The following is a 26,548-nucleotide window of genomic DNA, read 5'->3' as shown; positions in this document are numbered from 1 at the left end:
CACACTGTAAAGCTGAAAAAGTTTAAAAGCTTAATTTATATTATTAATTTATGCTATTATTATACTATTTATAATAAATAGATTTCTTGTAGCAGGCTCTGAATTGCTAAATTCTAGGTTTTATCTCACACATGTGAGAAGGTGTGCCATTAAATAAATGCAGCTTAACAATAATAACTTGGTGAAAATACTCATTTAAAACTGGAAGCCCTGTAACATGAACTCACTTTTTGTTGGTTTTTTTCATCTGTCTAACCCAAGAGCTGACGTCCTTTTTAACTCTCAGCACCAACAAATTCCTCCCATGTCTTTAATAGATCTGATGGGATGTGAAGAGTCCAATATGTGGAACTCTGCATGCATATTACATATTGCTACTTAATAAAATTCATTGTACTCAAAATGTTTATATTAATTGTAGTTTGGGAACGTGATCTGTAGCACTCATCAAACTTCATGATTTTGTTCCCGACCATCATACAGTGTGAATAAACAGGCCGAGGACTGCCAGCAACAGGATGACATGAAAATAAGAGCGTCTCTCTCACAAGAAATCATCTGCTAAGGTTTATAGGAGATAATTTAATAAAATTTAAAGTTTCATGTTCTGATTGCCTTGGGGTAGATTTAGGGTTGGGCACCCTGGGACAATTACCAGATTTCAAGTGTTAGCCATAATTTTTCAGCAACTGAGTGATGCTCTCAGTATGTACCCAAACTGGAAAAGCTATTTGCTGAATCCCTGCTATACATACCTAAGGCAGTTATGAAGGCTAAAAGCGGGTAGCTGTGAGGTAGCATAACATAAGCACCAAGGAAGGTTATAAGTAAACAGCACCAGCAGACTATTTAAGTTTCTTTTAAGTATACTTTATTTTTGGCATCGCCATTCTACCATAAAACAATCAACCTGGTAGCCAAAAATCCCACTTGCTTTATACAGGACTTTACCCACACCTGAACCTCGTTAGTCGCTACCATTGAAACAAATAGGTCAGACCAAACAATACAATTCTAAACAAAGCTAAATGGTTTGAAAAGTAAAACATTGCATACAATATAACTAAAAAGGCAACTTTAAAGAAAATAAACAATACTATACAAAATGAAAACCCTTCATTTGGTTACACCCAGTGATGCAATCAATGACCTCATGACTCTATATAAACAGGAAGTACTGGGGCGGCCCTTCCCATATACCTGTCTTAAATATAGGACCTGAATAAATGGACAAACATGGTAAGTATAACCAAAGTAACATAAAGAAACATAATTTACCAGACATTTGCCTGTGAACAGGAGAAAATTCAAATGACAGTTACACCAGCAATGTCTAAATTAAAGCATTATGGCTGAAGGTAAAATAACAAGGAAATAAATTATCAATATGGTTAAGGGACAAGTAGTAAATGAGTTCATGCCTAACCACTTTGTCACATTAGCTTACACCATCAGGTTAAAACGAATAAAGAAGTCACTGTTTCCTGTTGGCTCTCTGCCAAAACTCATGGAGGCTTAAAGCCACTCCTCTATAAGAGGAAATACGTGTCAAGACACCATTTACCATTTGTTCACTTTCAATACAATTTCACACCCATTACAAAGTCATATGTTTATTTATAAAATAAAGGACTGCAATGTTATGATGTAGTTTTTGCAGTTACTGTGGTTTTGGCAACTTGAAGTTAGTCTTTAATTTAGTTAGTTGCACCGGAGGAATACTCTAAAATAATGGAAATTTACTTTTTCCTTAATTCAAAAAAATCTGTTGGACAGTAAATTAAAATGCAATTGTTGTAGCTTTAAATTTACATGAAATCTTATTTTTGAAGATTTTTATGGTAAAAAAAAAAAGTATTTACACGTGTAACAAACAACAACAAACAGGGTGATGGCTGCACATTTGAGGTCTGAAAAAGTTCAACTGGTGACATTTAAACATTAAATCTTAGTGTTGAACAGACAAATAAATGAGATGTGGAAGTCTCTTTCATTTGCTGGCAGTTCAATGTCAAATTAATTTGAATGATTAAACATTCTTGGTGTGTGTTTGGTGTTCTAATAGCTGCAGTTCCAGCAGAATAAAAGAGATTTGGCAGCAGATTAGACTCAAGTATAGAACGTGTAGTCTAAGGAGCTCGGAAAGAAAAGCATCTAGACTTCTTTTAGGTCCAGACACTTTTCTTTCTGAACCTTCACAGACATATAGAAAGTGAACTTTTCTGCATGAACTTTGTGGCTTTTGGGTTTAGTTGCATTACACTTGAACTGCTGCCTACTGCCTAACAAAAATATTTTATTTTTTCTTTATCTCATCTGCCTTTGCGTTTTGCATTTGGGCCATGTTTCTTGCTGCAAACTATGACAGCACCTTTGTACTTGCCCTGCCCCCAGAGATAACTGGGTAACAGTTGAGATTCTTCTTGTGCAACAGATCCAGACTTGCTTGTTTTCTGCAGAGTCACCGCCCAAAGTAAGTAAACCTGATAAACTACCTAAAACTCCAAAGTAAACTGTATAAAAATTATTTTGTCATTGTCAAATAGTTCATTATTTGACAATGACAAATTTCTATGAGTGCTGTGTTAACATGTGTGCTTTGAATCAACAAACAGTGTCAAGCTGAAACTGGTTTTGGTGCGTTTGCTCTGCTGCTGTGCTACTACTCATCGTTTCATATTTGCCACTTCAGTTGGTCCTTGTGCATTTTAGTAAGTTTGTAGTCTTACTGATAGCACTGTCTTATATGCTTTATATTATGGTTATGAGTGCAGTCGGTCCTATTTGATGCTTAAATGGTGTATGAATAGTTTAGCATTAAATATTTTACTATTTTGGATTGAGTTATTTTCACAGTGGTACTTTGTGTTGGGTATACACCCTCTAAAAAACACAGAAACTACAAATAGATTTAAATTTGAAGTAAACTTGCTTTAATAGGAAGGTAAACAAACTTCCTTCTTTTCTTCATTCTTCAGCTGTAAATAAGCAGAGATGGCAGAGCTGATGGAAAATGAGGTAGTGAGGGCTTTCAGTACATATGCAGTTATTGTTGTTGTGAAGATGCTACTGATGGGGCCAATGACTGGATACTACCGCTTCACCAGAGGGGTGAGTTCAAATGCCAGCATGTTCTACATTTTGGGTATTTCTCTGTAAGATTAGCTTAGTTGCTTTTTTGTCCTGGTTTTATAAAACTGCAAGTTCAAAATTTACAAGACTCATGTTGGTTTAAGAAAAATAAAGAATTACATAACTAAAGAATAAAGAAATGCATAACTGCTCCCGAACCATCCTCACTTCTCAGTGTTGATCCTTTCAACCTGATATATTATTGTGATAAGTCCTGGTAGAAACAAACACTTGTATTCTCTATTTTTTAAAGTCTTTCTCTAATGAAGAGGATGTAGCCAGAAAGTCTGCAGAGGAAAAGAAGAAGCTGCTGAAAACTCACCCAGATGTAGAACGAGTTCGAAGGTGAGATAATCTGGCCCTAAAATTCAGATACTACAGAATCCTGATGTGTCTTTAGAACACAGGTGTCGAACTCCAGGACTCGAGGGCCAGTATCCTGCAGGTTTTAGATGTGTCCTTGATCCATCACAGCTGATTTACATGGCTAAATGACCTCCTCAACATGTCTTGAAGTTCTCCAGAGGTAATGAACTAATCAGGACACCAGCCCTCGAGGCCTGGAGTTCGACGCCCCTGCTTTAGAACAACGGTTGATCTAAAGAAGTTAAGAAAATATCATGTTTGTTTGTTTGGGGTTTTTTTTTTTGGGGGGGGGTTGTTTTAGGGTTTTAGGGCGTGTTTGATATTCTTTGGACAGACACTACCAAAAAACATAAATGTGTATAATAAATTGTGTAAATTAGTCGTGCCTACTGTTACTAATAATGTGGCCATCGCAGTTTCTAAACCTCTGTTTGTTTTGTCCTCTAGGTGTCACCAGAATGACCTGGAGAACATTATTCCCTTCGTGATTGTCGGCCTCCTTTATGCTCTGACTGGACCCGAGCTTTCTGTCGCTCTTCTTCACTTTCGCATTTTCGCTGGCGCTCGGATCTTCCACACCATTGCCTACATTGGCGCTCTGCCTCAGCCGAGCAGGGCTCTGTCCTGGGTCGTGGGCATGCTGGTCACCTTCTCAATGGCTTACAGAGTGCTCAACACAGTTCTTTTCCTGTAGAAAACATGCTTGCCCATAGAGCTGACTTTCTTAAAGACATATGCATGTGTTTACTTTTCTCTTGCTGCATCAATCTGTGAGCTTGACAAATAAACATTCTTTGCATAACCTTTTGTTTGTTGGAAATGAACAAAATGTGTGTGGGTTTTCTTAAGGTACTGAAGAATAGGGCTGGGTATCATCACTGATTCCTATAACTGATTTACAAGGTCCCGATTTGATTCGATTTCTGATTCAATTTAATTCACTTTTGACTCAGTCAGAAATATTATAATTATGATCATTTATCTGCACATATCCATATTTTTATATCTATGTATAAAAACAAAGCTTGACTGCGTTCGAGCTGTCTTGTGGGGGGGTTACAGTACTTGTGTTTACATGTTTATGTGGAATCTTTTTACATACTATCATTTACTGTTTTAGCTGTTTGGCGGTTATTGATATAGTTTTGTGTGGCAGACATGTGGTCTCCGGCCTGCTGCAGAGGCGGGGTGAACAGGTGTGCCTGGCGAGGTGATTAACTTTTGCAGTGACATTCGACGAGGCAGTGGTGTGTGCGTGATGGCTGAACGGGAGTGTCTGTGTCCCATGCCAGTGTGCTGAAACCACAGTTGGATTATTGTAACAATAAAAGCGCTGTCACCACATGGACCGTGTTGTGCGTCCTTGGGAGGGTCCGAGATCACATTGGTTCCAAAATCCAACATTCCCGCCTCCCTCCATTGTGGATGTTGCTGCATTGCAACAGCGCTTTGCTGATGTGTTCTACCCCCTACCCGGCCGTACGTCTCTCATGGAGCACCATTTTGATATGCAGCCTGGTGTGATGGTGTATTTATGGCCCTACAGGCTGCCTGAACATAAAAGACAAGTAGTTCAGTGGGAATAGAGCGAAATGCTGAAGTTGTGAGTAATAGACGAGTTGCACAGTGCGTGGTGTAGGCCCATTGTTCTGGTCGTGAAGGAGGATGGTTCTATACTGTTCTGTGTCGATTATCACAAGGTGAACGAGGTGTCACGTTTTGATGCGTACCCAATGCCCAGGGTCGATGAGCCGCTGGACGAGTTGGGCACTGCTCGCTTTTTCACGACACTAGATTTGATCAGTGGCTACTGGCAGATTCCCTTGTCTGCAGTCCAAGGAAAAAACGGCCTTCTCCACTCTTTACAGTTTGTACCAATTCGTCACACTTTCGTTCGGCTTGTTCGGGGCCCCTGCCACCTTCTAGCGTTTCATGGACCGGGTGCTGCGGCCATATGCTGCCGCCTACCTAGATGATGTAATCATCTACAGTGACATGTGGGCGGAGCATGTGTGGTGGGTGGCTGCGATCCTGGAGTCTCTGAGGCAGGCAGGGCTCACGGCCAACCTCAAGAAGTGTGCAGTTGGACGTATAGTATTTGGGGTACCACTTGGGGTGCCCAAGCTGGCCGGCTACTGTTGCCGGTTTGTGTTGAGGACCTCACCAACCCCTTAACTGATTTCACCCGGAAAGGTGCCCCGGACCTGGTCCAGTGGACGAAGCAGTGCCAATGCGGCGTTTGTGCAGGTAAAATGGACTCTCTGTGGGGAGCCGCTGCTGTTCACGCCTAACTTCTCCCTTCCTTTTCTCCTGCAGACAGTTGCCTCGAACAGAGGACCGGGGGCGGGGGGTCTCTGGCCTGCTGCTGAGGATGGGTGGCACAGTGAGCTCCCAGGGTGGCGTGGAGGCCGGGTGAACAGGTGTGCCTGGCGAGTGTTGTGCGTTCTTGGGAGGGGTCCGACGTCACATTTCGTGAGCTTTAACCTGAAATTTTGGCATTCCTGGCAATATACATTTATATTTTAAGAAACTGATTTGAATAGGGAAATCAATTTTTTAAACCCACCCCTACTGAAGAAGTGTTAAGACAGAAGTGCAACTTTTTAAGTGTGCCACACTGTCTTTGAATCATATCAAAGTGAATATGTTAAAAGTGTTGACAGGTAATTCATGTGTTTTAAAATAACACAGCTTTCTAATTCTCTGTGTGATGTATGAGCTGTACTGTGCTACAATAGCAGGGTGAAAGCAGATTACAAAACAATAGAATGCATTCCAAAGATTTGTATCAAATTGACCCTTGGACTGGCTTGTGCTGGTAAATTCAAAGAGAACTTGCTATTATGCTGCACTGAGCTATGAACTAAGTACTTTCTACTGTTTGTACTTTTAACTCTCAGTAAAGTAGAAGTAAATATACTGACCATGCTTTCGTTTTACTACAATTTTAATATAAAGAAAAATACTGTGGGAGTAAGTACAAATTACTAATGCTTCAGATACCTTTTGCATCATGAAAAACACAGAAACTAAACAAAATGACCTAGTAAGCGTCTAAAAGTTTCCTCCAGACTAAGTTGGTGGTGGTCTGAATTGATGGAGGTATCATGTGACGCAGAACGGGAATTTTTCCTTCTCCTGTCCTTAAGATGTGAGTACTCTCAGACTAAGTACTCTCTTCCTTTCAAAAAGAGTCAGTGCAAAGCTTACTATCCTCCTACTCCACTTTAGTGACTGTCAAGAGGCTGCCAGAGAACAGTGGTTAGAGTTAAACATGATGGATGAGTGGAAAGGACTGCTACACTGTCTGCTGTTCTGTGAGAAAATAGCTAAATTAAATTTAGATTAAATGAACATGTCATATGCTGGCCATGTGAAGCAGGCAAGAGAGGACCCAAACGCAGACTCAAGGAGGCAAAACACAAACTCAAAAGGCAGCTTTATTGCTGAACATCAGAAAATAGAAAACTAATTAAATTTGGAATGTACATGAAAAACAGGCAGGAAGGCAGAACACAGGGCCTGAGACATGAGCACCGAGAGGGGGAGACGCAGGATGAGAAATAGACAAACCAGCAATGAACAAGGAAGACGCAGGGCTTAAATACACAAGTAGAAAAAAAAGAGGATGGGGAACAGGTGAGAATACAGCCGGGACGAATCTGACATGACGAGACACGAGGACGCAAAACTCAATACACTGGCTGTCAAAGTAAAATAAAAAATGCGCGACAGAGACGCAGACTAAAAATAACATGGAACTGAGGAAAGGTACATTAACAATACATAAAGACTAGAAATCAGAAGGTGGTAAACAACGTAGGGAGCTGGAAATACAGACACCCCCCCCCCCCCCCCCCAAACTGAACAAATAAATAAAATAAAAAAAATTCATGTATTAAGCAGTTAGATTATTAAACCTCTTTACTATCATTAATAACACAAGAATAAAATTTCGTGTTGTCACTGATTGACAATTCAATAAATGTGAATGTAAAGAAAAACAATGCAATCATTTGCAGAACTACTAAACTGACAAAATGTTGCATTTTAAGAAAACGATTGGCTTTTTTTACCTTTTATGGCAGTAACATGTCTCACAAAATTTGGGAATGGGGCAACAAAGGGTTTAAAATTAATTGGTAGTCAAAATAAACATTTTGCAACGAATTAGGTTAACTGACAACAGGTCAGTAGCATGAATAAGACAAGATCATCTAAGAGAGATTCAGACTATAGGCAGACATTCACCAGTTCATCAAAATGTCAATTTTGACAAGATACATCACATAGCAGCTCTTTTCTATATTATCTATGCTTCATATCATAAAATATAAAATCATTCAAACACATAATTGTCACTTTTCTTTAAAAATAATAAATAAACTAAATTCTCCTTTATTAAAACTGTTTCCTCTTCCAGAAATCCTTTGGTAGTGATATCGTTTTAGTAACCTTGATATATTTACCTTTATTTCTCTTCTACTGTAAATTCTCAAAACGACCGTTTTGGTCTGTATAAGCATTCCTTTCAGTAAAGCAGGTTTCTGTGTATTGGTCTAATCACCTATTCACTGCCCACATTATAAATTTAAATCACTAAGATTATGTAACTGTCATTTTACACAGTTTAATTTGTAAAAATGCCGCATGAACATAGCTGCTGTGATTTTCAGCGGAGTTGGAACTGTGCTGATTTATTCATAGTGTGTACTGAACATTTCATCCAGACTTTGAATAGCATCTTCTTTAGTGTGTGTGTTCCACTCGCTGGGAATCTCACCATGTCCTGTAAATTTTAAAGCATAGTAGTCTTCAAGTTCCTCCTGAAATTGCCACACAAACCATTTCCAGTACTTCAGCTTAGACTCATCTGAGGTTATGCTCCAGTTTGCATATGGTGGTCCAGCACTCCGATACTGTTTAAAAGGAATTAGTTTTGTTGTATTTTTTCCAGCATAAAAATTTCCATCACTTGCAACCTTTGTCGTGCAGAACTCAATACACATTTCCTCACTGTTATGATACTGTGCGCCCTTAACAGCTAAAGATCGATGAAAGGGGACACTGTGGTCTTCAGGACTGTGATCTTTAACAGTGTTGGTACAAACAGCTGCACAGAACGGGCAGGTTTCCCAGCAGCAGTTACACAGCTGATCAATGAGGATTTCATCAGGTCTAAGTCTGAATTCCTTCATCTTATCCAAGGAAAGCTGATTCAGCTCCTCTTTGATGGATATAAGACCTTTCTCAATCTCTTCTTTAAGAAATTCGAAATTGTTTATGTCCATGAAGTTTTGACAAGAGATAGATTCAAGAGTCAGTTTATCTTTAAGGAAACTGGAAAATTCCTTTGCCCACATGTCGATGTCTCCTCTTTGTGTTTTGACGTTATTTGTTGCATCAAATAAAGCTTGATAGGCAAACTCATGCATGTTACCTGCATTTTTCCTGAGTATTTTGAGTGCTTTACTTTTGTGTTCTCCTGACATATGTTCATTTACTTTCTCTTCAATAAAAGCCTCGACTTGCTTCCTCGGATTTTGGATGTAGTTGATGAAAGCATCAAAGTCCTCGTTCTCTGCAAGTGACTTCAACAAATGTTTCTCTAAGTTCAGTCTGTTCCCATTGAATGCTGGGAAAGTGCACCTCATCTCTCCAGCGAGATCAATGGCAGTCTTGTTACAAACAGCCTCAACAATAGAAACCTTCAGTTTTTCACAGATCATTTCTCCAAACACAACAGCAGATGAGTTTCCTTTGCAGAAGCTGCTGAAAATGTTGTAGTATTGTGGTTTTTTACTCTCCAGGTAAGTGTGTGCATCATTGCTTGTTTTGAATTTTTTGTGAGACTGTGAAAGCCAAATGGCTGCCCTGTCAAACACATACAGTAAGAGATCAACGGTGAACTCCTTTTTGAAATCATATTTCTTGTTTGATTTGAACTCTGTCACTTTCTCCAGAACATTTTTGGCCGCTTCTTGTAAGTAAGTTGGACTGTAGCCTCTTGTTGTTACAGGTTTGCTCTTGATTATATCAAGTGATTGTTTTTCAACATTTCTTATGAGGGCTCTGATTAATTGTTTATCTTCAAATCGAAAAGATTCTTTTGTAGCACAATCTTCAAAAAATTGAAGTAGTTTTTTGACTTTCATTTTCTCTTTTGTGTCTTGCTGCTTGCTGAACAAAATATATTCAGAATAATCACCAACGTTGGATATGGTTTTGTATTTGCCGTTGCTTTTGCAGCTAATTATAAGATCCCATTCAAAACCAAGGTTATTAAGAATGTTTGCTTCATCGTCTTCCAGATTAATGTCCTCAATGGGTTGTGTATCTGCAGTTAATTTTTTAACCCAATCACTCCAAAAACTGTTAAACTGTTTTTGAAGTTCCTCTTCATCTTTTGCGTTGTGTGTTAACTGATGAGCGAGCTCTTTGCTCTTTAGCAGCAGTTTGCTCTCAAAGTCTTTTTTCTTATCATCCAGCTTTTTACACGCTTTCTTCTGCTGAATAATTTCATCCAGTTTTTTTATCGCTCCTCTCACCAGATCCTCTTGGAACTCCTTTATTTTGTTTTCAAATTGGCCTCTCCACTGAACCAGTATTTCTTTGTCTCCATCATCCTCAAAGTATGTCACCAAGTCATTTTTAATTGCTTCATATGATTTGCTCATCTCTTTAAAAAGATCACTGCGTTCAACTTTCTCAAGTTCTCCATTTTCAATTCTGGTGTGAAGCTGGTTTTCAATAGTCAGCATGTTGCTCCTCAGGGCCCAGGTCCAGTTCCCATATTCGACCTCAAGTTTTCTGTAAATTGCAATTTCTAATGTGTTTTTGAAGCTGAAAACAAAGTGTTCGTTCATCAGGGCTTTCCACAAGTCATGAATTTTGATTTTGAAATGTGAGAGAGTGATCCCAGTGGACTGTTTAGCCTTAGACAGGATGATGTTCTTCAGCTCTTGGATGCTCTCGCTGTAGCCTGGATTTGGAGGAGCCATCGGTGGACTTCCCTCCCATAACTGAGCAAAGTATTTCACATCTGTTTGCACATCAAAGGCAATGACGTCACTGAAGCACTCAGCATCACATGATTCCTCTTTAGCAGCTAGCTGAGCCATCTGGTCCAGTTTTTCTTGCAGGCGTCTTTTCCCATCCATGTTTTTCTCAGCAGCTGCGATATCTGTCACATTCTGGTGAACAAACACACAACTCGGAGAAAGTTTAACTTTCTTCATCCTCATGAAAGCCTGAACAACAATCTGCAGGACATCCTGCATGTCAGCTGGATTCTCACCAAAGATGTTGATCAGTGTCATGTTTCCCAGACCAACAGTAAATGTTGCTAATTCATTGTCGTGATGAAGAGTATCATTACTTTCCAGCTCAAGAGCTCGCAGTCCTTCAGTGTCCACCACTAGAAAATAGTCAAACTGGAAGTCTTTCTTGATTTCCTCTGACACTTTGACCAGCTGCATGAAGGCACCTTTGGTGCACCTGCCTGCACTCACTGCAAACTGCAATCCAAACATGGCATTCAGCATTGTTGACTTTCCACTGCTTTGTACGCCCAAAACTGACAACACAAAAACTCTCTGGTCGCCTAGTTTCTTGATAACTTCATCTAAAAGACTGGAGATCCATGTTAGAGGCACATGACCTGCATCACCATCCATCAGCTCCACTGGGTGTCCTGAAATCATCAGATCTGCAGCCAGTTCAGGGTATTTAGACCAGTCAGTGTGTTTACTCTCTGCTTGTACTGCTCTGTGGGCTTCATAGATCTGTCCCATTTCTCTGAAGATGTGTTCCAGGCCAAAGGTTGCAGACTGCAGTGTTTTGGAGATTTCTTCAAGCTCAGTTTGTTTATTTGTTAACAGATCAGATTTGTCGTGTTTCCTCTTCAGAGTCAAGACCTCAGTCCACTTTTCATCATAGCTTTGAAGAATCAAAGAAAGATCATCTGTGGATAGGGCATCTGTTAAGATCTGAGTCCATTTCAGGAAGTACTCCTTCTCTTTTGATGTCTCTTTTGATGACAAGAGGCTTTCTGTGAATGACTTCATCAGTTCACTACATGAAGCTTGGCACTGATTTTGTCTTATTTGCATCAGCTGCTGCTGTTTCTGACTTTTTTCCTGCTCGGTGTTTCCTTTAAGTTTATACAGCTCTTTGTTTATTCTGCACCACTCATGCCACAGATCGCCTTGACAAGGTAGAAATGTAACTTTGATCTTTGAAATTTCCATCCCTTGAAGTATATTAACTGTTTTCATTGCAGCTGATTTCCCTTTTTGACAGACTTCATCATCTTCATCCACTGTGACTCCAAAGACCTCAGCCAAGGATTCAAGCTGGAAGGATGTGTGAGGTTCATGTAAAATCTTTATGATAATTCCTTTCAGTTCTTCAGAAACATCTGACTGGCTTCTGTCTTTCAGACCCATTTTGTATCTTCTCTTTTTCACTTGAACTGCACCACAATCATTATCAGCAATGAGAATAATCAAAGGATTTGGTGACTTGAAAAGGTCTTGGATTACTGTGGTACTTTTCTGGCCTTTTTCCAGAGTTGGCACAAGAACAACAGTGACTGATGATTTTTCTGTCAGTATCTCACGCTGTTTTTGAAATGACAGAGCATCACCATGAAGATTACAAAAGGCAATGCAGTCAGTGAAGGAGTCATTGGGTTTTCCAGCAGGGCAGTACCAGGCAATCTCTGCCACACCATCCATCAGCAGGCGACATTTGGTGCTACCTGGACAATTTCTATGGAAGAAGGTGCTGTGACGGTCATTGATCAAAGTGTTCATGAGCTGAGATTTTGACACTGGAAGTGAACCCAGGCGGAAGAATGACACCATGGGTGTCTCGGCTTTGCAGATGGGCATTGTCTTCATGGTCATGGCATGTGAATTATCCTTGATTTGAGTTTTCTTCCATGTTTTTTGTATCTGCCTGAATGTCCACAAAGGACATTCAATATCCTTTGTGACTGGGTCAGCAACAAGCAAAGGTAAGGCGTACTGACACTGGGATAGCTTTGTAACCAGGTTCTGCTTCAGAAAACTGTCTGAGCAGTGAAATACTGCCATCTGAACATCCATTGGATGCAAATGAAACTGTTTTGATTCATCAGAGTCTACACTTTCACTAAATAGTGCATCAAAGTCATCATCATCTGTGTCTTCACTGTCAGACATTTGCACAGACTGTGAATGGCCCACAGCAGGATTGTCTTGTCTTACAGGAATGTATCTGGCTCTATAGTCTAACATCAACAACCTGTGAAGAAAAGCAAGAGCTAAATCTTTCTCAGATGTGTCATGGCCCTGTTTCACAGGAGGGCCTATTTTAAGAAAGTCTGCTGTTGACATCTTCTGCTGATGTTTGTCTTGAAGGTTGAGTCTTCTGAGTAGTATTTCATCTTCTCGTTGACTGTGTTTCATTGTGTAGTTTTCTTCAGAAACATCTAATAAATCCTGTAGATAAATCAGTGTTTGTATTTACTGTTTGTAAAGAACAATAAATAGCTTCTTGAAGACTTTGTACAATGAATGTGAGTTTCTGACCTTATTCTTGTTTCCACTCTTATTCATTCTGAGGGTACCTGCAGAATAGCAACGATTTAACAGATTAGCAGAGATACACCTTTCTATTCAATTCCGTTTTATTCATACAGCACCAACAAATGACTCAAGGTTGTTTATATTGTAAGGTAAGAGCCCTACAATCATACAAAGAAAACATAGAACACCGTAACAATCATATGACCCCTATAAGCAAGCACTCTGGCAACAGTGAGAAGGACAAACTCATTTTAACAGGAAGAAACCTCCAGCAAAACCAGGCTCAGTGAGGGCAGACATCTGCAGCGACCAAGTAAGGGGAGAAAAACAGGACAAAAGACCCACTGTGGAAGACAGCCAGAGATTAATAATAAATAACAATTTAATGCAGAGAGGTGTATGAACACATAATGGGTGAAAAAGGTGACTGAAGAAAAAAAAAGTCAGTACATCATGGGAATCCCCCAGCAGCCTAAGGGGCTAATGGAGCATTCAGGGTCACCTGATCCAGCCCTAACGGTATCTTTTATCAAAAAGGAAAGTTTTGAGTCTAATCTGAAAAGTAGAAATAGTGTCTGTCTCACAAATCTAAACTGGAAGCTGTTCCACAGAAGGCTGTGTCTTCAGCCTGAGAGCTGAAGACACAGCCTTTTTTTTTCTTTTCTTTTTTTAGTACTGGTTGGACGTTTGTATATACTGTACTGTGCAAAGATCTTGAGCCACATTAATTTCTTTCTATTTTGCTAGGAAAATGGAAAATAGTTGCAACAATTTAGTGAAACAAGGATGAAAATGCCAGAGAATTTATAAGGACACACAGCACACCATTGGAAGATAAGTTTAGACTCACTTTGTTGGTGGAAAAATATTATTATTTGCCTCTTAAACTGTGTTATCTTTGGCATTTTTTGAATGAAAATAAAACAAATATGAACAATTGATGAGTTTTTGCAAAAAGCTGCTAGTAACATTTACAAAAAATTATTTTCTATATTGTCTGTTATGTGCAGATACCGCTCTGGTTCATCCTGTGAGTTAGGTGGGTTTTTATGCTTTGAGTATTCATAGGTCAGTGTTAAATGCCTTAAAATAATCACAAAGAAAAAAAAGTTTCTTTGCAATGGTTAGGTACAAGGACAAGATTAAAAATGAGTGACGAAGCAGCCAGTGTGCACAGAAAACTTTGAAAGACCATCAGAAATCTCAGAAAAGTCTGACTCCTTGGAAGCAAAATAGAAGGAAGTGATAGTAGTTTCAATAGTGCTGTGCCTGCTCATTGAAGGTTTTGTTTTTAATATTTTACTTTAAACCATTAAATATATGGAACAAAGTATAGTACAACACAATAACTCCTAATAAGTAGGACTAAAAGTTTACTGTAATACAGAAGAGCAGTTCATTAGTTACCAGCCTTGCAAATAAACCAAAACCTCAAATGTCAGCCCAGATCAATGCTTCTCAGTTTTTTGGTACAAATGGTTTGGCCCAAACTGCCTAAAGTAGTTTGGGCCACCATTTGTTTACACATTTCAGCAGCACTCTATAATAGTCCTTAGAATAAGGCAAAAGTAGCCTGTAATTAGATGCAATTTGCAGGCAACAAGTCAGATATTTGTAGGAAACAATGAAACAATTACACTGTAAGACCTGCGACTAAGGTGTAAGTATCCTGTAATTACAGTTTGTGCGTAACAAGGCGCATGTACCCTGTATTTACATGCAGTTTGCCGATAACAAGGTGCAAGTACCTGTAATTATGTGCAATGTGCAGGCAACAAGTCAGGTTGTTGCAGGAAACAACTACACTGTAAGTACCCTGTCCTTTATGGGGTGCAGGCCATATTATGGGGTCACCTGTGACACCTGCGACAGGGTACCCTGTAATTACAATGGGGGCAACGATACACAAAATTCACAGGACGGTTCAGTTCGATACTTTGGTGTCACGGTTCAATATTTTTTGATACAAAAAATATTCATGCCTTTTTAATTTGTCATTTATTAAAATTACAAATATATATTTTAACTCAAAATGACTCTGGTAAATTTTGTAGCATGCATGCTTGTTGTTTTTTGTCTGCTTCCACTTGTCTTTGCACTAGGATGGTGTCGGCATAAATGTGCAGTCATAATCATTGTGTTCCCACTAGTGCTGTCAGCGTTAATCTCGTTTAAATGACATTAACGCCATAACGCTGCAAATCTCCGTTAACGAGTTACCGCGAATCGCCCCGTGCTTGGTGCTGGACGGCGTCAACACGTTAACAAGCTAACTGCGCTAACGCACTAGTTCCCATCCAATGTAATTGAGCATTGCGTGGCACATCCGACATACTGTTTTGCTTTTGTCCATGATGCGCTTACCTTCAGGGTCATACTTCACATGAAAACCAAAATAGTTCCAAACGCCAGATCTGAATGAGGGGGGGGAGGTTCAATTTGCCATGTTGCAACGAGCTTAGCTTCTGTCTCGCTAGCCTGCGCTGCGCTCAGTGGATCTGCGCTCGACAGTGCAACCTAGGCAGAGTAGTCGAACGCAGATCCACTGAGCTCTCAACACAGACAGCATCATCAGAAGAAAAGTTGATAAAATAAATTAAAAATGTTGTATTGTTCGATACATATGCGTACCGAACCGAAAGCACTGTATCGAACGGTTCAATATCGATACGAGTATTGCTGCACCCCTAGTAATTACATATAATTTTGTGTAACAAATCCAGCCTACATTATAACTGCCTGCACTGTATTTAGGCAATTGACATTCAGTGTAGGCAATTGGCTAGAAGGAGAGCTGTAGCTGGAAAGGAATTACAGCAGTTTAGTATGATGAAAGATAGCAATGTTAAAGTGCTGACAAGTAAAGTGTGTGTTGAGAAGGTCAGAAGCAGTTGCACTATTTCTTTGTGAATGTAAACAATGGCTGCTGCAGTACATCTATGAGGACAGGGAGACAGTGGTAAAGTTTGCAGCAGGAGTGAAATTCACTGTTCACAGTGGGGATGGACAGCCTGACAGATGAGGTCAGAGCGAGGTCAGAGCTTTACTTGCAAAAGAAAAGTTACCTCGATAACCTATTAATAACTGTGTGTTAATGGCAAATACATAAGTTGTTGTACATGAATTACAATTCAAACTTAATTCTGTGAGAAGTCTGTGGCTGAGGTGTGGTCTTTGGCTCCACTGCAGGGAAGCAGCAGGCAGCAGGCTTGAGGGGAACGGTCAGGGAGGATGGCAGGGCAGGTGCAGCTCATCAGGCAACTACGCCCTTCCCTTTTCAGTCCAGCTGGTTCCAGGTAGAAGGGGTGTGGTGTGGTGACAACTGGAAAGCTGTCTGGTCATCACAGGAATAATTAAAGTTCTTTACAAGCGTACTGAGTGACTGCAAGTGACTGGGGTTTACAAGTGGTGCCAAAACCCAGCTTGCAATGTTGGATGTGCTGACCACGCAGAGATGGCCGCAGTGCACAGGGAGCATGCAGCAGCGAAAGAAGTGCAGATGCCAGGCTTTAGGACCAGGCCAAATGCCAAACCTGGGTGCTGGAGAGGCTGGTCAGGGCTACTGCTGTCAGGAGAGGCGCAGACAGCAGCTCTGAGCCTGCTGCCAGCCTTACAAGGGAGCTTGACTGACATCAGCTGAGCCATCCTAGACTGATTGGGCCTCTCCGGTTCTGGGGCAGCCGGCACAGTGATTTAGTGATCATTAAAATTGATTCAGAATTTGAAAACGTGTAATTATTCGTGTCATAAATCATGACACACTGCTCTCTTCTACATAAGCTGCCTTTATAGGTTGAAAGTAAAAGTATCTGTATTGTTATCTGCAATACTGGCCCTGGCCCTCAAAGCAGCCATGCTCTGTTGGCTGCCTTGATTGACAGCTGTGGTAAAGTTTGCTGTAAAGTCAAACTTTTGAACTTTACAACATCCAAATGTTCAGATAATTAAAAACAAAAATACAACCCTTTGAACCTAAACTTTCATAAAGTGTCAAAATCAATCCGCCACATATTAAAATCTCACCTCTCTTGACCATTTCTTCTTTTTGGTCCAGCTCTTCATGTTCCTCGTGCTTGAGTCTACTGTAGCAGTGGTAATCATTTTCAGAGACCATGACATCTATTTTCTCTAAGAGATCTATTATCTCGTTGGCATCCATCATGCCTCTTGTGCACGTGTGGCATCTTTTTTCACTAAATCTACTGTTAGCTTTCAGGTCTGCCAGTGCACTTTCATATTTTTCACCCGGCCACCGAGTCACAACAGTCATTACATAAGGAAGAGATCCTTTCCCAAAAGCTTTTTCAAGCCACTGAACCCCTGAGGTGTAATGGCTGCTATGCCGACCATATGGTACCAGTAAGAGAAAGGCATGAATTCCCTGGTTTAAAGGAATTTTGTCAATATTTTGCAGACCAAGAATGTTGATGACCGAGATGTGCCGGCCACACAAATCATATAGTTTGGATGAAAATTGTTCAGCATTTCTTTCTTCATCATGGTCAAATAAAATGTTTCTCGGTCCAAAGTCAATGGCATTTCGCTCACCGGTTAGCACAAACGTGAGGTCAGGCAGCACTGAAACAAACAGAAACAAACAAAAGAATTAAAATGACACTATCAGAGAAAAACAATTGTTATATTATTACAAATATTACCTTTGTCACTAATTGCAGTTGATGCAGACATAGTTTCTCTCTGTCTTCTTGTAGTTTTATTGCTCACTGAGTAGCAAACTTCATTACTGGGATTCCAACTAAAAGAGTGGTCATACCTGAAACCACGTAAAGAGCAACCATGCACCAATACGCCATGTCAGAATACACTTGCACTACTGCAGTATTACATATAGAGCTAGATAAAACAAGCATATGGTACCAAAAGGAAGGAGGCAGAAAAAAAATATACAACAAATTCTCACTTGGATGAAAAACATAAAATCTGTTTGGCAAACCTTTCATATTATGTTAAAATGTTAGACTACCTTTGTTATCTTTCACAGATGTAGTTCAATTGGTTTTGGATTATTTTCCACCTCCAGGTGCTGCATTATCTTTATTCTCTTCCATCCAGCGGCTTTATTACCATTACAGTCACAGGACAAAGTAATTTAAAAAGAAAGAAAGAAAAAAAGATGAAATCACATAGAAAGATTTTTTTGTAAAATGATTAAAATGCAAACATATTTTTGTTTGTTTGTTTTACAAATTAAGAACTTTATTAAAAGTGAACTCTTGCAAGTATAGTAGTTTGCAAACATGCCAACTTTTCTCACTTCTTAGGATGACCCAATTGTGCAACAGACATTTACTGGTAAATTTTAAAGATTCACTGTCTCTTATCGTGGCTATAAAAGATGAATAAAGGTGATAAGAATAAAGTTTTTTAATCTTTATACCATAATAACAAACTGATGGGGGAAGTATCTGTGTGTCAGTAGAAAAAATTCTCTATTCTTCCTGTTGCTATGCAATAACAAATTAAATGGACTGAACAAAGTCCATTTTTAGTGCCTCTCTCTTATGACATGTCTGCAATGAAACGCAGAGACAGTTTCTCAGCAAGCCTAACTACCAGTCAAGAAGTTCTTGAAGCCTTGATGACTTAAAAATGCACAGAGCAAAATTATTTGTTTTGATTAGTTTGTTTGTTGCACATTCTCTGATTTTCCAGCTGACTAAGTTTTCAGTCTCTCATAAAGCTTTAATAAAAATGATCATGTTCTTGTCAGCATGACACTCTTCTACGGCTACCATTACAATGACAGAAATTTGTTGCTTGATCAACTCACCATTTCTGTTTAGATACGGCTGCCCTGTCAGAAATCCTCCTAGTACCCCTGAGATATTTAGAGTAAGATCAGAGGATGATTATATGTCGCACTATATTTCTGCTTCTGACCAATCCCTCCCACAAAGGTAAAAAGAGAAAAAAATGTGGCGCTTTGAAACCTTATCACTTACGGGAAAATTTTGGGTTGGGCTTACTGGTAATGATACTGGTAATGAAACTGTTAGCACTGCCCTGTCATGGAGTGAAGTGTACCCAGATGTAGACTCAGATAAGAACTAACACAAAATAAAACACACCTTTATTTCAATTGTGTTAGCAAATATAAATTACAGTAAACGACAGAAGCTGAACAAGTCAAAATGTAGTATGGGAAACCACAAGGGCTGAGAACCAGTACAAACAGTACAACACAGAAAGAAAAACAAGGTTAGAATATGAAAATCTAAAGTACAAGAATAAAGAACAGATTATGCAAAAAATATAATAATGAGCAAAATTCAACTACTGAACTCAAAGCTTGGAGTCAAAGCAGATTAATACATGGCAACTTAAAAAAACAAAATAAATGCAGTGAGGTCATAACATTTCTTCATTCATTTGATACATTTTTTGGATTTTATGCCAAGTAAAAGCTTTTCTACACCCACGTACTAATAAATTTATTTTACCCTGATCAAAGTATTATGTTGTAAAGATTACAAATAACTGTATTCTTATCAGCATGCTTTTATACAGCCAACATATTATACAGAATAAAATTACTAAATGAACTTTGACACACCATGTGTTGAGCAGTCAGATCATGTTACATGAATGATGATTTAAGATTATGATGTTATTATGATGTCCATGTAGTGCAGACAGACAGTACAAATGGTATGTTTTATTCAGATTCAGTTTATCTTGTCTAATAGGTAAATAGTGAAGGAAGGCATTTTTGTTTGTTTGTGCATTTTGGGGGGATGAGGGTGAGAATCATCTCTGCTTCCCTTCTGTAAAAGTGGCTACACTCCACTGATACAATATATATAATGAATGGGTCAAAACATAAATGAATGCTGTTACCTTGTCAGCTGTTCTCTCCCACAAGTGGACTGCAGAGTCATGTCATGTAAGAAAGGATCATATAGGATCATTTTTATTTTTGATTGAAAATTATTAGGAAGATTTTATTTTAGCAGTTGATTACCTTTGTTATTTGTCATCAGTGAAACAGACTTGGCTTTATACTTTACATCTTTTCAAGATGCTATGCTATTACTATCATTGTTCTCTTCCATTGTTCACTTTTCTGCATTTCATTCTTACAGTAATGATGAAAAATAATTCCCTAAATGAAATATGCCACAAAGAATGTAACTGTAAAATGTAACCTAAAGGCCTAGTGACATTCACCATCTCTCGTAAAACTCAAGAGGTAAAAAGATTATTTTAGACATTTTTTCTGTGTGAATTTCAGGTGCCAGAAACTTAGTGACATAATGACAAAAATAAAAAAGAAAGAAAGAAGACCTTTTTTTTTTTACTCAAACTCCTTTCTTTTAAAGCAAATGTAAGTATATCATGAGTATTCAGTGAATACCCTTTATGATTGTCTTCAGTCAGAGTAGGGTTTTTAGTTTGTTTTGTTTGTTTGTTTTTAATTCAGTTCATTTTGATCCTAAGAAATCCAGTGGCAAACTGAAAGGGTGTAGCATGAAACTTTTATGACACGTACAAATAATACAACAGTCAACACATAAGGAAAATTTAATCATCAATATTTTTAACCTCTGATTAAAATACAAAAAGAAAAGAAAAGAAGAAAAAAAGAAAGAAGTCATAAATAGTTACAGCACTATAATTTTAGATGATCTTGGATTTTGGTTTGCTTGTGTTTAGAAATGGACTGCAGAGATCTTTATAGCTATTTGGTGCCCTCTAGTGAATGAAAACACTTGCCGATTCCTAGGATGATGATGATTAATGTTTTTAAGTGCTTTCGTGTTTTTCCTTTAACATAAAAACAAACATAAGCACTTGAAAGCTGTTTTAAGTTCGGTGAGTTATATGGGGGGCGCAAAAAGGTGATATTTATCAGACGCTCATGTGTCCCACCCTGGGCAGGCCTAGGACACGCTGGAGAGATATCTCTCACCTGGCCTGGGATCGCCTTGGTGTTCCCTCAGACAAGCTTGGTGTTCCAAGCTGGAGGAGGTGGCTGGGGAGAGGGAAGTCTGGATTCCTCTGCTTAGGCTACCACCCCCATGATCCATCCCCGGACAACCGGAAGAAAATGGATGAATGCACAGGTAAATACACAGCCATTGTTCACAGCCATTGACATGTTGAAGAGGTTAACACGTGAGGAGCGGATCGAAATTGTGTTGATATCTGGTGAACGCAGTAACCGGGTCATTGCAGCAGATATCAATGCAAGACACCCTACGAGACCACCCATCTCCCATGCTACAGTTAGCAAACTGCTTGCTAAGTTTGATGAAACCAGTTCAGTGTTGGATTTGCCAAAATGTGGACGCAAGAAAACTGTCACTAATGAAGAAACATCAGTGGCTGTCCTAGCTTCATTCAGCAAGAGCCCACAGTGTAGCACTCGCCGCATGTCACTGGAGAGTGGCATTAGTCGAAGATCCCTTCGGCGGATATTAGCTACTCAGAAATGGCAGCCTTACAAACTCCAGCTACTGCAGCATCTCAACGAGGATGACCCAGATCGGCGCGCAGAATTTGCAGAATGGGAAAAACAAAAATTGGAACAACAAAAGTGATGGTTTGGTGTGGTATATGGGGTACAACGATAGTGGGTCTATTCTTCATCAATGGAAACCTCAAGGCCACTGGATATTTGAAATTGCTACATGATGATGTGTTTCCCTCTTTATGCACTGAAGCTGGCACGTTCCCTGAGTTTTTCCAGCAAGATGGTGGACCACCACATTATGGGTGCCAGGTCCGAGCATTCCTAGATGAACAGTTTCCTGGAAAGTGGATTGGTCGTCGTGGGCCAGTTGAATGGCGCCCAAGGTCTCCCGATCTGACCCCCTTAGACTTTTATCTTTGGGGTCATCTGAAGGCAATTGTCTATGGTGTGAAGATACGAGATGTGCAGCACCTGAAACTACGGATACTGGATGCCTGTGCTGGCATTTCTCCTGCGGTGTTTCTATCAGTGTGTGAAGAGTGGGAGAAGAGGGTTGCATTGACAATCCAACACAATGGGCAACACATTGAACACATTTTATAAGTGGTCAGAAACTTGTAAATAACTCATGAACGAATAAAGTTACGTTGAAACCAAGCACACCATTGTTTTTCTTGTGACATTACCAATAAGTTTGATGTGTCACATGGCCCTCTTCCTATTGAAAAAACAAAAGTTGTATCCAAGATGGCCGACTTCTAAATGTCCACCATGGTCACCACCCATCTTGAGGAGTTTGCCCCCTCACATACACTAATGTGCCACAAACAGGACTTTAATATCACCAACCATTCCCATGTTATTACGGTGTATCCATATAAATGGGCCACCCTGTATGGGGCAAGAGGGAAGGCAGTCACAACTGCACTACCAGAAGACAATCTTGCAGACACTGAGGACAGCTAAAATTACCTGGGAATCCCACAGGGTCAGCGTTCACCCCAAATCCAGCACTTTGAGATTGCACACTAAGCAAAAGGAAGGAGGCCTGAGGACTGGTGAGAGTTAGAACCACAGGCCAGGAGGAGACAACAAACATCCATGATGTTTGTTGAAGTATTAATGAATGGTCTAAAATGATAGTTTGGAGGAAGCTTTCTTCTCTTCCCTAAATCGAACGAACCATAACATTACCTCAGAAAGAAGAAAAAGTGTCCAAAAAAATCAGTGGTATTGATATTTATCTTAAGATTACCCTATAAAATAAGAAGTCATCTGTAAGTTTTTAATTAAATTGACTAAACAGATAGGCTACATAGAAACACCGTTGGGAGTTCGCCTTGTAATCGGAAGGTTGCCGGTTCGAGCTTGGACAGTCTTGGTCGTTGTGTCCTTGGGCAAGACACTTCACCTGTTGCCTACTGGTGGTGGTCAGAGGGCCCGTGGCGCCAGTGTCCAGCAGCCTCGCTCTGTCAGTGCGCCCCAGGGCAGCTGTGGCTACAATGTAGCTTGCCATCACCAGTGTGTGAATGTGTGTGTGAATGGGTGGATGACTGGATGTGTAAAGCGTTTTGGGGTCCTTAGGGACTAGTAAAGTGCTATACAAATACAGGCCATTTACCATTAATAACATGGGGTCAAATTCCACTTTTTTATTGTCATTGATTAACAATTCCACAAATAATCGAAACAACATTGTTTAAAAATATTCAATAGTTAAAATAAACTGAGATTTGAGTAAAAGGTAAAACATGCTGTGATGATTTAAATGAAGTTAAAGTTCGTATGTCAAATCAGAAACATAAAGAAACATAAACATCAGAAAGATAAAATATTCATTTGTTACACCTTACATCTAAATAAAATTAGAATAGAACACACACATAAACACATTATCGAAAGAAATGTTTCATGAAGCTACAAAAAAGAAAAATATTGTAATTTCTCATTAAAAATAAAACAATAAACTATTCGTTAATGTTCACAACAATATATTTGGTTTTAATTCTCATTATATTCTCAAAATGAATGTTTCTCTCATGTGTGAGCATTTATGTGACCAAAGCAGAAATATATATACCATTCTGTCACCCACATGTAATGTTTAAATCACTAACATTATGTTTTAAAGTTTATTTGTGAGTAATCAAGGTAAAACAGCTCTTGTGATTTTCAGCAAACTAAAAATGTGTAAAACTGAAACTGTTCAATTTGTACTGTACATTTCATCCAGACTTTGAATAGCCTCTTTTTTATCGTGCATTTTCCATTCACTGGGAATCTCACCACGCTGTGTGAATTTTAAACCATGGTGGTTTTCGAGTTTCTCCTGAAACTGACACACAAACCATGTCCAATACTTGAGCTTAGACTCATCAGGGGTAATGCTCCAATTTTCATATGGTGGTCCAGCAGTTCTGTATTTTTTAAAAGGAATGGTATGATTTGAGTCATGGCAAGGGTAAAAACTTCCTTCACTTGCAACTTGGGTTGTACAAAAGTCGACACACAATATCTCAGTGTTTCTGTAGTGCCAACCATTGATTGCTTGAGATCGATGAAAGGGGACACTGTGATCTTCAGGACTGTGATCTTTAATTGTGTTGGTACAAACAGCTGAACAGAACGGGCAGGTTTCCCAGCAGCAGTTACACAGCTGATCGATGAGGATTTGATCAGGTCTCAGTCTGAATTCCTTCATCTTATCCAGCGAAGTCTGGCTTATCGTCTTTGTGATGGACACAAAGCCTTTCTCAATCGTTTCTTGAAGGAAGTCAAAATTTTTTATGTCCTTGAAGTTTTGACAAGACATGGCATCAAGGGTCAGTTTATCACTGAGGAGACTAGAAAACTCCTTTGCCCACATGTCTGTGTCTCCTCTCTGGGTTTTGACTTTTTTTGTTGTGTCAAATAAAGCATGAATGACAAGTTTGTTGATGTCCTCCACATTTTTCCTGAGTATACTTAGTGCTTTATCTTTGTGCTCTCCAAGCATGTGTGTGTTTACTTTCTCTTTGATAAAAGCTTCTACTTGCTTCCTCGTATTTCGAATGTAGGTGATGAAAGCATCAAAGTCCTCTTTCTCTGCAAGTGACTTCAACAAATGTTTCTCTAAGTTCAGTCTGTTCCCATTGAATGCTGGGAAAGTGCACCTCATCTCTCCAGCGAGATCAATGGCAGTCTTGTTACAGACTGCTTCAACAATGGAAACCCTCAGTTTTTCACAGATCATTTCTCCAAACACAACAGCAGATGAGTTTCCTTTGCAGAAGCTGCTGAAAATGTTGTAGTATTGTGTTTTCTTGCTTTCCAAGTAAGTGTGTGCATCATTGCTCGTTTTGTATTGTTTGTGAGACTGTGAAAGCCAACTGCAAGCAGTGTCAAATACATACAGTAACAGGTCAACTCTGAACTCCTTCTTGAAAGCACATTTCTTATTTGATTCAAACTCTGTCACTGTGTCCTGAACTGTTTTAGCCACTTCTTGTAAGTAAGTTGAACTGTAGCCTCTTGTTGCTACAGGCTTGCTCATAATGGCATCAAGAGACTGTTTTTCAACACTGTTTATGAGGGATCTTATCATTTCCTGGTCTTCATGCTCAAAAGGTCTCTTTAAGTAATGTATTATTGTTTTAGCACCAACTTCAAAAAATGTAGCCACTTGGCTGGCAAGCCCTTTTCTTGTTGTATCTTGGTGCTTGCCAAGGACAATATAATCAGAATAATTGCCAACCTCAGATATTTTTTTGTATCTGCCATTCTTTTTGCATTCAAATATGAGATTCCATTCAAAACCAAGGTCATTAAAGATAGTTGCCTGATCGTCATCCAGCTTGATGTCCTGAATGGGTTGTGCATCTGCAGTTAACTCTTTTACCCAGTAATCCTAAACTGAGTTGAAATGTTTTTTAAGTTCCTCTTCATTTTTTGCTTTGTCTTTTAACTTATGAGCAAGCTTTTTACTCTTTTGCAGCAGCTTGTTCTCAAATTCGGTCTTCTTATCATCCAGCTTTTTACAAGCTTTCTTCTGCTGAATAACTTCATCCAGTTTTCGTTCCACTCCTGTCACCAGCTCCTCTTGGAACTCCTTTATTTTGTTTTCAAATCGGCCTCTCCACTGAACCAACATTTCTTTGTCTCTGTCATCCTCAAAGTACTTTGACATATCTTTTTCTACTTCTTTATATTTTTCACTCATCACTACGCTCAACCTTGTCAAGTTCTCCATTTTCAATTCTGGTATGAAGCTGGTTTTCAATCACCAGCATGTTGATCCTCAGGGCCCAGGTCCAGTTTCCATACTCAACCTCAAGTTTTCTGTAAACTGCAATTTCTAATGTGTTTTTTGAATCTGAAAACAAAGTGTTCATTCATCAGAGCTTTCCACAGGTCTTGTATCTTTCTGTTAAAATGTGAGAGAGTGATCCCAGGAGAGCATTTAGCCTTAGACATTATGATGTTTGACATTTTGACTAGAGACCGGCCCACCAGGATAAAGATTGAAAATGTGACGTCATTCAGGGGTAAAACCGCAAAGGATTCTGGGAACTTGTGGCAAGAGGTACTAGCGCACGCAGGCTTTCAATTGAACTCAGTTACACAGCGATAAAAAGAAACCCAAAAAATGGCAAGAAGCTGTTGTATTATTAACTGCAATAGTCGGTCGCATGACAGCCACGGGAAGCCGACGGGTAAAGAGATCGTTTTTTTTTTTATCGGATTACGTCGTTGAAGAGAAATTTTTTAAGCCATGTTTCCGAAGTAAGAGCCGACAGATGGTCTGGATATACCAAATATAACGTCTCAGAACACTCAGCTCACATGTTAGTCTGCTCCAAGCATTCCCACAAAGGTCAGAGTTTTGTAGTAGTTAATACGTCATTTTTCTTAACATAATTGGTGATATAGGTTACAAGCAAGTCTGGCGCTGAACAGAAATTGTCGCGCTATGCTCCTTTATTTATTGTGCATAAATAGTGAATTGTCCTGACACAATATTGCGTTTCGCTTCTGTTATTACCATGGTACATTGACAAAAACATAT

General features: G+C 39.3%; 3 protein-coding genes and 1 pseudogene across 4 annotated transcripts; 1 reads left to right on the top strand and 3 right to left on the bottom strand.

Annotated features, from left to right (window-relative positions):
• Positions 1-2,392: 2,392 nt before the first annotated feature.
• mgst1.2 (microsomal glutathione S-transferase 1.2) lies at positions 2,393-4,300 on the top strand. 2 transcript variants are annotated; one of them, XM_085453602.1, is made up of 5 exons: positions 2,395-2,473; positions 2,616-2,711; positions 2,979-3,111; positions 3,386-3,477; positions 3,946-4,300. In XM_085453602.1, the coding sequence occupies exons 3-5, from the start codon at positions 2,995-2,997 to the stop codon at positions 4,190-4,192; spliced, it is 456 nt and encodes a 151-aa protein (XP_085309728.1). In that variant the 5' UTR covers positions 2,395-2,473; positions 2,616-2,711; positions 2,979-2,994; the 3' UTR covers positions 4,193-4,300. The 2 variants fall into 2 exon arrangements, with proteins under 2 accessions (XP_085309729.1, XP_085309728.1); XM_085453603.1 differs by lacking the exon at positions 2,616-2,711 and having other exon boundaries at positions 2,393-2,473.
• A 3,878-nt stretch (positions 4,301-8,178) lies between these two features.
• Positions 8,179-12,623, bottom strand: LOC146710923 (interferon-induced very large GTPase 1-like). The gene has a single exon (XM_085453599.1). It carries the CDS (start codon positions 12,606-12,608, stop codon positions 8,196-8,198), a length of 4,413 nt encoding a protein of 1,470 aa, XP_085309725.1. The 5' UTR covers positions 12,609-12,623; the 3' UTR covers positions 8,179-8,195.
• A 3,584-nt stretch (positions 12,624-16,207) lies between these two features.
• On the bottom strand, positions 16,208-21,118 carry LOC146710922 (uncharacterized). Its single transcript, XM_085455343.1, has 4 exons — positions 21,001-21,118; positions 17,094-17,648; positions 16,604-16,741; positions 16,208-16,404 (listed from the first exon to the last, which is right to left on the bottom strand). Exons 1-4 carry the CDS (start codon positions 21,116-21,118, stop codon positions 16,208-16,210), a joined length of 1,008 nt encoding a protein of 335 aa, XP_085311469.1.
• Positions 21,119-23,596: 2,478 nt separating this feature from the next.
• Positions 23,597-25,702, bottom strand: LOC146710921 (interferon-induced very large GTPase 1-like; annotated as a pseudogene).
• Positions 25,703-26,548: the final 846 nt, after the last annotated feature.

Source organism: Copadichromis virginalis, linkage group LG4 (assembly GCF_057382275.1).
Source record: "Copadichromis virginalis isolate Kocher_CV1m ecotype Utaka linkage group LG4, C_Virginalis_male_GT1.1, whole genome shotgun sequence".
NCBI classification, from domain to species: domain Eukaryota; kingdom Metazoa; phylum Chordata; class Actinopteri; order Cichliformes; family Cichlidae; genus Copadichromis; species Copadichromis virginalis.
This window is presented reverse-complemented; position numbering and strand designations above follow the sequence as displayed.